Source organism: Micromys minutus, assembly GCF_963924665.1.
Source record: "Micromys minutus genome assembly, chromosome: 12".
NCBI classification, from domain to species: domain Eukaryota; kingdom Metazoa; phylum Chordata; class Mammalia; order Rodentia; family Muridae; genus Micromys; species Micromys minutus.
Window position 1 is genome coordinate 38,126,848 of NC_137981.1, and position 13,955 is coordinate 38,140,802.

Here is a 13,955-nt window from a genome sequence, read left to right on the forward strand (position 1 = left end):
CTAAAAAGTCAAGAAGCAGTAAAAAAAAAAGTACACCTAAGTAGGTCAAAGATGCTATAAAGTACTGGGTTCTGACATTTTTTTTTTGTTGTCTTATTTTCTTAGGCAATTTAGATAAGCTTCCTGTGTCTAGTATTTCATTTACCTAGAACATAAGGGTCATGGTTCAACAGGCTTCAAATGCTTCATATTTCATACCTGCTTACAGCGAAGGAAAGGAGTAGATATTAGAGTCTTTAAATTTTGATTATTTCTAGAAACATCCTCAGCCAGTTCCTGGAGAAGGCCTTCTTTCATGAGCTACCCCCTCCCAACCCCATACAAAAAGAAAAAAGAAACCACATTTATTAAATAAAACAGTGTCACACTGAGTACCATAAACTTGTATGACATACACTAAAAGTATTTAATTGATGGTTATAAAAAAGATTCCTGTTTTGGATAGATGGTTCTGTCTACAGGACAACTTTTGGGTTCTTTTTAATTTGGGGACTTAAGAAATTTGGGTGTGTTGCCTAAGGTCAGTTAAGGTTACAACCTTGGCCTTTTCAGAACTGCTCTTGGAGCCTGGGGGCCTCGTTTCTATCAGGGAAAGATGGAATGGAAGACGATGGGCATCAAACACAGCTTAGCAGTTCCTTAAGATAGTACATGTACAGATGGTGGTTTGGGCATCTACACAAGTATTGGCTACCCCAAAGAGATAAAGTATATATCATGTATGTATTGTATTAGTCTGATCTATGAAACTTGGGACCCAGAAGTGTGGGTTTTATTTTTGTTGTTGTTGTTGTTGTTGTGGATGTTGCAATACTCTCACATACAGAGAGGCATCCCAGAGATACTCTAGGTAATTCCATTTAGTGATTTTTAGTATTCCTGTGTTTTGACCACACCCATCACAAAGGCTAGATATGCAGCTTTTGTGCCATCTTAGCATTCTGCAGCATTTCAGGGTTCGGAGTTTTGGATGAGCAAAGGCAGTAAGTGTCTACTTTCTAGCTTAGTGGCACTGTGAGGGGAAAGGTTGCATGTCCCGCCCACTCTGGCCTCTTTTGCCTCTAATCCCTCCTTATGAATAAAAGGATTTTGGCATGGCCTTTTATTTTACCTATGTGGAGAGGGGATTTAAAGCAGTGTCGGCTGCAGGAATAAAGAGGCTCTGTGCTGTGCAGTCAGTGTTGCTGCAGGAAATGCTTGCTCACTGGGAGGCATAATATAAGTGTTGACACATGGGTGTCAGGGAAAGGCAAAGTCACTCCATTTTCTAGAGGAGGTGTGTGTATAGTGGTAACTCTTGCAGTGTAAGCAATAACTCACCCCAGAGAGTCACCCATTGCACGGGGACCAGCGATTGAGGACTCATTATTTAACATCCCCTCCCCCCATCTGCAGTGCTGTCAGGTGGTGCTGCCCATGAACCTTTTCTCATGAAGGCCCAGGTTCAAATACCAACTTCCCTGGTTGTGCCTCTGGAAGGGCTTCCACCCAGCTCCTGTCATTCCCTGGCATACCACTCTGGTCCTTCCTGTCAGTTATCAACAATTTCCTTCCTTCACTAATGTGCACAAAGAACAGCGGCTTGAAAATGCTCCAGCTGACTACTGTCTAACGAATGAACGTCCTCCGTGGCACTCTGTATCGCACCCAGCCGTAAGGATGACAGAGCATCAGCACAGACTCTTGCTCTGTCCTACCGCACATGCTCCTGGACTCATCTGACTCTTTGGTAGTAGAAGGGCCACATGACAACATCCCAAGAGGGAACCACGCAGGTTCTGAGTCTGGCCCTTCTCCATAGGAACAGTCACACATTCTTAAGGCAAACAATAAGCCTGAAGCTAGTGTTAGCATTTTCTGAAAACCACCCAGAAACGGACTAGTCTGCAGGTGACCAGACACAATCTAGGTTGGGTTTTGCCTTTTTGGGTAGCCAGTGACCCTCATACTCCATTAGAAAGGGCAGATTTTGGTGCAGCTAGAAGCTCCTCTGTCCGCCTATGATCCCTGGTCCCCAATAGAATCCCATGCCCCTGACACATGCGTGGTTCAGCTTCCTCTGTAGGTCCAGGGTTAGGAAGAATAGGTAGCACGTTGCCACTCAGTTTTCATTGTCTCTCCCTCTCCCCCATCATCTCTCCTTCCTTCTTTGCTTCCTTCCTTCTTTTTCTTTCATTAGTGGTATTAAAGGTTGAACTCAGGGCCCCAGGCTTCATGCTTGCTAAGCATGTGCTCTACCACTAAGCTGCCCTTCCAATCCTACCACCTCCTTGCTTTTCTTTTTTATTTCTTTTTTTAAGTAACTGTGTGTGTGTGTGTGTGTGTGTGTGTGTGTGTGTGTGTGTCCCTGCTGAGAAGATAATACTAATTAATATATGGTCATTTGCTGGTTCCCGTGCAATGGGTGACTCTCTGAGGTGAGTTATTGTTTACACTGCAAGAGTTACCACTATACACACACCTCCTCTAGAAAATGGAGTGACTTTGCCTTTCCCTGACACCCATGTGTCAACACTTATATTATGCCTCCCAGTGAGTAAGCATTTCCTGCAGCAACACTGCACAGCACAGAGCCTCTTTATTCCTGCAGCCGACCCTGCTTTAAATCCCCTCTCCACATATGTAAAATAAATGGCCATGCCAAAATCCTTTTATTCATAAGGAGGGATTAGAGGTAAAATGTAAGAGGCCAGAGTGGGCGGGACATGCAACCTTTGCCCTCACAGTGCCACAGTACCTGTGCGAAGGCCGTGGGGGAATCTGGGGCAGACTGTTCAGTGACGATAGACACTCAAGTCTTTCAGTGCTTCAGTATCGGGTCTAATGAACATTGTATAAATGTCTGAGCAAAATAATGTTCTTTAATAATACCAGTCAGCAAACCACAGCAACAACAAAGTCAGAAAAAAGGCTTGTATTATCCTGGTACTGTCTAGACTGTTGTGGATGCAAAATCACCACAGCTGCTATAGGTCCGAGCTATGTTGTTGGGAGAACAGAGAAGGTGACTGAAGATCAGAGCTGGTGATACGGGCCCCGGGGCAGGCAGCATTTCTCTTGCCAGAAACATTTGCTGTGGGCTCTGCCGGCCCCTTCGCACACAGGAAACAGGCCTGAGGAGAGAAGCAGAAGCTGCCTGCTAGGCTTGCCAGCTTATTCTGTGGTACAAAGAAACCTTTACACACGTCATTTGTGGACACGGGTTTGCCCTGCAGAAGGGAACGGTGAGAGGAGCTGTTTTTCTAGCATCACTGAGAAAGCTCACGGTGTGTTCTAGAGTCTGCCTGGCAGCTGGTTCCCGCATTAACATAATAGACTACTCGATTGTTGCTTCTGGGTGCCACCCGTTAAGCACTCAGTAATTCAAATTACCATCATCTCTCTGACAGATTGCTCATGAAAATTGGAAATGTCAAAGGTAGATGTGAGGGTTTCCTTACTCTCCCCTCCAAAGCAGATCTCTCCCCCTGAACTATTTAAATTCCCATTTATTATTTAAGTCCGTTATTACTAGAGTTCATTGATTTTTTTTCCTCCTTTGCCTTTCCTATTCCATGATTTCTTTTCCGTGTTCTTTGCTGTACAGAATGTAAATGTTCATATAGTATTTTTAGGTCACCGTGTCCAGCGGTGCTTCTGTAACCAGTAGCAGTCACTGTTTGTACTTTACACAGCACTCCGTAATTTACAACGGACTGCTGCAAGGTTAGGCACACCTGGGAAATGCTCACTCTATGGCTAAGCGGGAGAGTCCCTAAAAAGGCTGGCGTTTCCCTGGTATCATAGCCGGAAGCCCCTGTGCCAACTAGGACCACCGTTCCTGCCTCCTGATGCGTGTGTGTGCTCTTGCAGTCTTCTGTCGCTTATCACTTGCATCAAGGGGACTCCCAGACCACACAGCCATGAAAACAAACCTGAGTGGGAGAGGCCCGGGTCACGTCACATCTGCAGAGTTCAGCATCTCTGTTGACTTGTCTCATTTAGTAAGCCAGCGTGAACATTGGAGCCTCCAGGAGGAAGCTCAGCCAGGGGAGTCTACTGAACCCCAGGAAGCGTTTTGGGGTTTGATATCTACCAAGGATTTAAGAATGAAGCAGCAGTTTCTTATAAAGAAATTAATTAGCCAATAGATAATCTCTTCAAGGAAGCAGAAGGCTGCTGCCCACTGGATCCCCATTGCCTGCTGCTACAGAGGAATAGACATCAGTAGGTTTAACAGCCATTGCCATGGAAACGAGCTTGTTTCTCTGTCCTCAGAATCCTGTGGTTCTTGATCAAAGCTTCCTTCCATGCATATAATAATTTTTAAAAACAGCACATATAATACAGATGACTAATCTTTCCTTGGTGGGAACAAAGCTTACCTGGTATCCAGAATACCAGCTCCCATTTACTAAGACAAGCCAGGGCTTTAGCCAAAGCTCAGATGAAAACCGAAAGCCCCGATGTGCCACCTTAGCATGACAATACAACCTCTTCTGTTCCTTTTTAGAAAACTGGTGATTTTGAAAGTAACACATTTATCGAGATCTGTTTTTCATGAAGGCCATAAAAATCAGATGGCCTGTGTCCATGAGGAAGGCTCTGTCTTATACAAGATAACTTTTTTTTTTTTTTTTTTTTTTTTTTCAAAAACAGCAGCTTACTGGAAATCGGAGAGCTGTGATTTCTGACACAGGACACCTGCAAGGAAGCTGTGCAGGGTCTTCCTCAAAACCCACACCACGGAGTCAGCCCCTCCCCCCTACAGAGTTGGAAGGATGTCACTGGAGTATGCTCTCTCCTTCCCTAAGTGACACTTGCTTCCCAGGGAAGTAGAAGTGTGAATCTGAAGTGATTCCCTGGGTCTGTTTCCTTCCCAGTTAACCCAGTAGCAGGTCTGGTTGTTGGTTTCATTCACATTAGCTCCCCATAGAAACTACAGAGACCCACAGAGTGTAAGAAAAGGCTTTTGTGTGTGTGCAGACCCCAGATTAGGACCAGACTGGTGCTTTGAAGATGTGAATTGAGAAGTGACTGAAGGAGGCAGCTGGGGCTTACACTTCCCCTGCGTCATGCTGAGGACTAAGTAGAGTGATGCTCAAATGAACCTGGCCCAACTGTGACACATGGCAAACTTTTAATGTACAAGTGAGATATGCTCACATGAACTCCTGTCCCTTAGTGAAAGAACACAGCCAGGAGACGCAATGGGGCTGGGGACTACTCTTGAGATATCTGTTTTCCTACAATCCAGTCTACTCTTTAGCCAGTGCCATTGTTCTGGCCCATGGCATAATAGGAGACCTGTGAACTCCCTGGGGCTACCTAGAATGGCTTGTCTTGCTGTGTCTCCCCACTATTTATTCCTCTTACCCCCACCCCCTGTTCTGCTTCCCATCCCTTGTCTTTCCTGTCTTCTACACACAAGTCAGTGACTTGTGGAATCCAGGATTGTTCCTGCATGCAGTTGGTATGGACACATAAATAAGCTGTTGCACCCTGACCATATATACCACATATGCACCCTGCCCCAGCTCCTGCATGCTGTGGGTGTGAACACACATACACCTCATACACACATACTGTGTATGTGTCCTTCCTCATCTGTTTGCACCTACATTTCCATTCTGTGCCTTGAACCTTCTCAGTAATGCCCAAAAGTGAGGAAAAGCAAGGAAACGAAGACACTGTGACTCCAAAAAGATCTTTGTGACTACCGGGCTGTTGAGATGCTCGGCTGGGGCTGAATGAATGAAGGTGCATAGTGGATTCAATTCCGGATGCCCCAGGGCTTGACAGTGTTAAGGGAGAAGGGGTAACTCTTGATACATCAACACACAATATGGTGTATGCTTTGATCCATTCACTGTTTTGCTATTTCCAAGTCCAAGTGGCCAAATGGTAGCAGAAAAAGATGCAAGACTAAAAGCTACCATGACACCAGGCAGATTCATGTGTTATCATTATTTGATTTAGAGTGTCATCATCATTTGTCCAGATGTTCACTAATATCCTGGCGGTGAAATTACAATTGCAAATAATCTGATATTAGTACATGTGCTAATCTCATCAGTATATATGATACTATCAGTTTCATGGTATAATGATAGATGATATATAATGTCATTTATGATTATGATATATATGATAATGTATATGATATAATATATACATATATACATATGAAATGTCAATATGTTTGCAATAAAATTGAATAAGGATCAAATGCGAATGACAAAGTGCCCAAGCTCAACTTGAATGATTGTGGTGTGACTATTTAGCACAGATATATATGCAGATAAATCACTATAAAATCTCTGAAAAAAATTTAATTGGGACATTTTTAAATTGCTCTTCCAGTTTAAAAATGAACTAGCCATCATATACCAGGGATGTGGCTAGCTGACCAATGAAAATAACAAAGACATTATCCAGTGGCTGGGAGACGATAACCTCTAATTTCTATTCCAGATCTAGAAATTGTTGATTACCAATTTAATACAAAACAAACTAATCAACCCCACCCCACCACCCACACAATCCTACAGCAATATTTTTAAAAAGTGCAGAAAAATGCACAGAGTAATTAAAAGTTCCCAGGGAAACTTGTCAGGAAGCTTTAAAAAAGAAAGAAAAAAACTCATTAAAGGATGAAAAGCATAAAATCCTCCACAATTAACCAACATTCTCTAGGGCATTTTCAAAACATTTGCCTTTGTGTCACAGAAATAAAGTTGTTTGTTTGTTTGTTTGTTTGTTTGTTTTAACACAGCCTGGGGGATGGAACTGTATGGTTCTTTAACCAAAAATTTCCTCCCAAAGAAAATGAAAGTGCTGAATGTGTTTCAAAGGAAAGGGAATTGTTATCACCCTGTTCAGTTCTCCTAGTCCTTGGATTGGGTGGAGACTTATAAATTGAATAGACTAATATCTTGTGTGTTCCTCTTGGGTCTGGAATTCAGGTGGGATGTGACATTTCTGCAGACTTCTACAGTCCTTCACATATAATCCCTGTGACTGTTCTAGAGATATTTGTTATTTGTGGGGGTGTTAGATTTTTATTGTTGTTGTTTTGTTTTGCCTATGGGCAAATCCAGGTCAACGTAATCTCAGTCTACCAGGGTGAGGCACAAAGAGACCAGGCTCTACTTTAAAGGCTCAGGAATCGCAGATCCCTTAAACACAGAGATGCTAATGAGAATCATGTACTCTTAGCCCTCATTCATCACTGGGAGGGTCATGGGAATCATAGAATATCAGGCTCGAAAAGAGTAGGTAGTGGATGCTCTCTGCGTGGTGTGTGTTCTATGAGCTGCTTTGTTGTGCATGGTTTGATGGCTGCCTTTTAAGAGTTCTTCCACAGAGGGCACCAAGGGCATTTGGAACAGCACTTCATTGTTAAGTGGCACGCTGCAGAGCACTGGGTGTCTGCCTCAGCACATTCTATACCACTTATGTGTCCATCTATTGTCACAACCAAAAGTGCACACACACTTCCAAATGCCTTCTGGTATCACTGACAGTGGTCAAGTGGAGGGTGTGGGGCAAAGATTAGGTCCACTTGGAGTTGCCATAAAGTAGAAAATGCACATGGAAGGTGTGGGGGGGGGTGGAGAGAGAGAGAGAGAGAGAGAGAGAGAGAGAGAGAGAGAGAGAGAGAGAGAGAGAGAGAGAGAGAGCACATATCCCATGCTGCATGGTGACTACTACAATTGCTAGGCCCAGGACAGCCTGCCAGCCAAAAGAAAGTCACTTTTGTCTGACTTTTGATCATCTCCGCAGATGACTCCCAGAAATGCCCTGTGGTCTTCTAAACTTCCCCCCAAACAACTAAATATGTGATACATTCCTCAAACACACTTCACCATGTATGCACGCAGCTGCTTCCAACTCAGGATGGGAATTAGTGAGATGCTATATTTATACATGAACAAGAAATAATCCGGGGCTGGAGAGATGGCTCAGTGGTTAAGAGCACTGACAGTTCTTCCAGAGGTCCTGAGTTCAATTCCCAGTAACCACAGGATGGCTCACGACCATCTGTAATGGGATCTGATGCCTTCTTCCGGTATGTCTGAAGACAGCAACAATGTACTGACATGTATAAAATAAATAAATAAATCTAAAAAGGAAAAAAAAATGATCCAAAGGGAAAGTTTAAGAAAAAGGTTGCTCTTGTAATTACATCAAAAACGAATATTTACTAATTAGCCAGAGATAAAACTACAATGATAACTGAACAACAAAGCAGAAACTTAAAGAATGCACAAACAGATGAAAAGATATTCCAGAGCCATGGACTGAAGAAGGACCATCGACATGTCAGTACTACCCCAAAGAACTTTACATTAATAGCACCTACCAAAATACTGCAGTTTTAGCCAAAACAGAAAAAAAAATCCCTTAGCATTTTATAAAGTTCCAAATATCTGAAACAATCATCCAAAAGTACACATTAAAGTAGTCCTCACACTTGCTGTTTTCAAAACCTACTATAGCTGTGTGGTCAAAACAGTTTAGCGGAGCTGTGGAGAGAGGCCACCTGCCCGTGGACCAGTGGGACAAGGGAGTGCACTCAGAATAATGTCTTGCATATTCAGACAATTTATGACAAGGGTACCAAGACCATGTATCTTAATCAGTTTGGTCTGTTGCTGCTGTCAAGTTTTTTCTCGCTTTTCTTGGGGTTTGGGGACAAGATCCTTTCTTTTATCTCCTCCTCCATATTTATGGGACCTCCCTCTGCATGATGTAACTCCTCCCAAAGGCCTGACTTTTAAATTGGGGGCAGGTAGTAAGCTTTAACAAAGCAAACTTTTAGTTTATAATTAGTGAGGGAAAAGATATTTCCCTAGCAAATGGGGTTAGGAAAATCAGATAGTCATCGGCAAAACATCAATATGCACCTGACACGATGAATAAAAATGAACTCAGAATGGATCAAAGAAGGTTGGTTCATAGCTCAGGGAGATAACTCACTGCAGTGAACGTTTGCAAGAAAAGATGTGTGGGCAAAGGGGTGTACTATGGGACACACCACCAATCCCAAAACAAGATGGTTTTGGTTTATTTTATATTTTCTTTTGGGAGGGAGATCGCAGGAATGGAAGGTAAAAAGGAAGGGACAGGGAGATGGGTGGAATTGGGCTACAGTATGTGAAATTTGTGTTTGGTTAATACTTATGGGAGGCCTGTTCTTTTCTGAAGAAAAATGGAGGAAGAGTGGGTGGGGGCAAGGGTGGAGGCGAGGAAGGAGGGAAAACTGTGGATGGGATGTAATATTAATTTAAAAAACGGGCAATGGATTCCAAAAGAAGACAAGAGAACCACCATTTCCCAAGTGAAAAGATGCCCAACCGCAGTGATAGCAGAAATGCAAATCTAAGAAAACAACAAAACAATACTAAGATAGCTAACTACTACTGAAAAAGCAATATCAGAAAAGAACAAATTTGCCTACCATGTACAGAAATTAAAACTCTTGTGCACTTTTGGTGAAATATAAAATGGCATAGTCATGCTGGAAATCAGTATGATAGTTACAAACATAGAATATATACTGTATATCACATATTTATATATGTTATATATATCTTTGTATACTTATACATTCTTGTTATATACATTTTATATATTCTACTTTACTTTTATATATTATAATATTATGTATTATATATTATACTTCATTCTATTCTTATATATTTTATAGTTTTACTTCTACTTATATATTTATATCTTTACATATATACATAATCTGAAATTCCCCTTTGAATTTTACCCTAAGGAGTTGAAAGCACGATATGCAAGAGGATTGTAAATGCCTATCTTCAGAGTGTGTGCCAAATAGCCAAAATATAGAAGTAACCAAAATGTCCCTGAAGAAATTAATGGATTTTTCAGCTGTGATACTAAATGCACACGCACACTCACACACACAGTTGTAAGAGAAAGAACATTTGATGTATATTGCATCCTTCTGGAATCTTTAAGCCATTGTGCTACGTTATTTATTTGTTTGTTTATACCTTCCTTCCTTCCTTCCTTCTTGATTGAAATAAATTTCATGCAATATACTCCCCCAGTTCCTCCCGGATCCTTCCCATCTACCCAACCCAACTTTATGTTGTTTTCCTTTTCCTCAAACAAAACAAAACAAGAAACATTTGCATAAGCACACAAAAGACCAACAGGACAAAAAATGCTCAAACAAAGCAAAATGAGACAAAAATATTCACAAAAGTATCCCAACTACCCTGTGCATGGGGGAGGGGCCTGCCATGAAATGTGGTTAATGTTATCGGTCAGATGCCATTGGAGAGAGCTAATTTCTTTGTCAGTGCATATCTACTGGAGAGAGCTTCTTGGATAGGGTTTGCAGCCTGAATCTACTTTTTCATCTATGGTGCTGGGACCCCTTCTGGATTGAACCTGTGCAGGCCTTGTGAATGCTACCACAGTCCCTGATAGTTCATAGTCCTGTTGTGTCTGGAAGACACTGTTTCCTTGGGGTCAACCAACACCTATGTTCCTAAAAATCTTTCCATCTCCTCTTCCACATGGATCCTTGAAGGGAGGACTTGATGAAAGCACCCCATTTAGAACTAGGTCTCTGTACTGTGTCCCTTTGTGAATGAGACACTGATCTGAGTACAGCAGAATGACATTAGGAGCCATTTTATTGTTATGTTCCTTTAGCAGAATAGTAGTATTAAATTATCCCCTAGCCTTATGCCCTATCTATTCTAAAGTCTGAGCCACTTTAACAGTGTTAACTACCGGTTCTATCTCATGGAGTGTCGGCCTTATATCCAATTAGAAAGTAGCTGGTTATTCTCAACTTCCCATAACCTGAGAATGCACAGCAAAGGCAACTTCAGGTTGCAGATGAAATTAAGGCTCTTGATCATATGACCTAGAGAGAATACCTGGGGTGAGCAGGAAGTCACATTGGAATTACAAGGATCCTTGCAGAGGTAGACAGAATAGGAGTTAGAATCAAGGGAAGATACGGCTTCCTGGAAAGTCAAGGCAGCGATCTGAGAAGGAATCAGCTCACCTTCTCCAGCCATAAAGAATCCCCTGGAAGACATGAAAAACCATAAATGAGTTCTTCCTTACACCAGAACCCTCCAGAAGGAGCCCTGCCTCCCCTCTTCACACCTAGTTTTGAGCCTAGTGAGACCCATTCATGCCTCTACTGTCCAGACGTGCAAGATAATTTCTGCCGTCTTGGTAGCTGGATGAACGTGCATGATCTACTACTGCAGTGAAACTGCACACTCTAAATCTGTCCCCCCTAGAGCAAGAAAAACCAAGATGCAGACTTCCATAGGATCCAAAAAAAACCAAGGTGGAATATTTAATAAATTGCAGATTTGGCAGCCAGCAACTGGGACACTCTTAATAACTGCTGTCATCAAGACAAGCCTAACTTCTTTATCACACAAAAGTAGCCAGTCCACAGCTAACAGGCTGTCTTTACCCTGGCCCAGAGAGATGGCTCAGAAGTTAAGAGGATTTGCTGTCTTTCCAGAGGACTTGGATCCCCAGGCCAAACTCAGGTGAAACACAACTGCCTGCAACTTCAGTTCTAGGGTGTTATGATTCTTCTTCCATCTCCATGCATACACATACAAGCAGACACATTGGATTCTTTTATAATGAATTTATTTTTTAAAGAAAGGGTACAGTCCTAAAACTTTCAAAAAAAGAAGAAAAATGCAGATTCCTCCTACTCATTCTGGAATATTCAAGATGACCAGAACCAGGAGAGAAATGACAGTGGGGTGGGGGTCATAACTCCTTCTCAAGGACGTCACTGCTGTGTCTCATTAGCCAAGGCTTGGATAATCATATCGAGTTTCAAAGGAGGCTAGGAAATGGATTATTCAGCAGCAATACCCAGCTAAGGTCCAGGGTTCCTGTAATCTCTGAAACAGAAAGAACGTAGGCTTGAGAAATGGCTAAGTGCTTGCCACACAAGCACAGAATCCAGAAAAAAAACTTTGGGTATAGAGGATCTTAACCATGCTGATGAAATCATAATCTTTTATTCCATGTGTGTGTGTGTGTGCCAGACACACATGTAGAAGTCTGAGGACAAATGGATGGGACCATTTCTCTTCTTCCACCATGTGGGCCTTCAGAGGATTGAACCTCGGTTGTCATGCTTGGTAGCAAGTTTCATTTACCCATTCCTCAAGCCCAGCCTTTTTTTTTTTTTTTTTTTTTTTTTTTGACACGAATTTCTCTCTCACTCTGTCTTCAAGTGTCTGACAGTACTTTGGAGCTCCTTGTTGCTTCAGACATAGCTTCAATTTCTCCCTCACTGTGTTGTCTCAAAACCCTTTGAAACAAAGGGAACAGTTAATTGTCTTCCCGTTTACACTGCAAATGTTGAGTGGCCTGTTTTCAGCATTCATTCTCAGAAGGAACTTGACAGGGAATTATACAAAATGTCCTCTTTTATGTTGAAGAATTATGCATGGAAAAATACCAAAGGCATAATTTATGGACTTTTGCTCTTAATACTAAAGAGATCATTTATAGTCTTTCTTTTAAGTGGTGGGTAGAATTGTCTATGACTTACTATGTGTTATTCTTTATCCCTTGGGATATGTGCCCTTGTTCATTTTTTAGAACAACCTAGTCCTCTTCCATTCCTACATAAAAACATTTCCCAAAGTGAGCCAGCATTTTAGCTTTTAATATAATGGACCCAGAAAAGAATGGACCAGTGCTGACCTATGCCATGTAACCTGTTTCATTTCCTGGGTCTGGCACTGTAGATAAATTAAAGCTCTTAGATACCGCTATTCTAGCAAACGTCAGTAACCTCCAGGGGCAGCTTTAAAGGATAGCATGGAACCTTGATGAGGAGCAAGACCCAATCAAGAGCTGAGGGAGGACATCACCAGACATGAAAGAATGATTTTTAGAAAGAACAGTAAGAATATAGTAAGATGATCTGGTAAACCAAGAAAGAATTAGAAGAGAAATAAAGCTTAGGATAGGTTTGGAAGAAGGCACATGCCACAGGAGGAGGCCTAGCTCCAGCAGAGACACTGTCTCTTGATCTACACTTTCAAGGGTACACTTTTAGCACTTGAGACATGGTTCTATCTTTCCTGGACACTGTGGATGTGTCCCCAAAGGACTAAGAAAAATAACTGTGAGCAAAGAGCTGGGAACTCCAAGACACGCACAGATCAGATTATTTAAGGACAGCTCTTCACGATGTGCAGTGAAGTGGCATTGGAAAGCCAACCGCCATATTCACCGCCACCTCTGCTGTCCCAGTTTGGTGTCCCTGCGGTAAGCAGTTTGAGGTGATCACAGCCAAACAGCAGAGTGGAGCTTGATTCTGTGAGAATGTTGGAAATACTGTGAGACCTGAAGCAAAACCAAATTTGCTCTTGATCGCGCTGCTCAACTTTCCCTCTCACTCTCTAAGGATACTTTGCCCAACCCACAGCAGCCACACAGTGATGGTATATACCAGACCCCTACCACTTCTAGGACATTTACAAATGAAATTAAAGTGATTTAAAATCATATATATGTATATGGTGTATGTATACATCAGTGCATTTTACTCTGCCTGACTAGGTGAACTCTTTGAGACAGGGTAGAAATGAGAAATCAGTGCCTACTAGCTATACACGATGTTGACTGGGATATAAATGGCTAAAGAATCGGGCCAGCATTGTTTTGAGATCCACCAGTTGTGAAGAGCTGCGTGTCTGGCAGCTTGTGAATTCTCTGATGCAGTCTTCCTCCATGTCTTCTAGAGTGTCTGAAGACCCCATCCAGCTCTCCAATGGCCAGCAACAACACCGCCAGCATAGCACAAGCCAGGAAGCTGGTAGAGCAGCTGAAGATGGAAGCCAACATCGACAGGATAAAGGTGAGGATGATCTGTAGCTCATCTAACTTGACTAAGGAACAAATATCTTGCAGCCAACTGCCATTTG

The 13,955-nt window shown here is 42.3% G+C and overlaps 1 protein-coding gene across 1 annotated transcript in view; it reads left to right on the forward strand.

Moving 5' to 3' along the window:
- GNG2 (G protein subunit gamma 2) overlaps positions 1-13,955 on the forward strand; it is a 91,001-nt gene that overhangs the window by 63,510 nt on the left and 13,536 nt on the right. The window contains exon 3 of the mRNA XM_080926878.1: positions 13,773-13,888. Within this exon, the coding sequence (XP_080783004.1) occupies positions 13,802-13,888 (87 nt within the window). The 5' untranslated portion in view covers positions 13,773-13,801. The remainder of the gene's footprint in view (positions 1-13,772; positions 13,889-13,955) is intronic.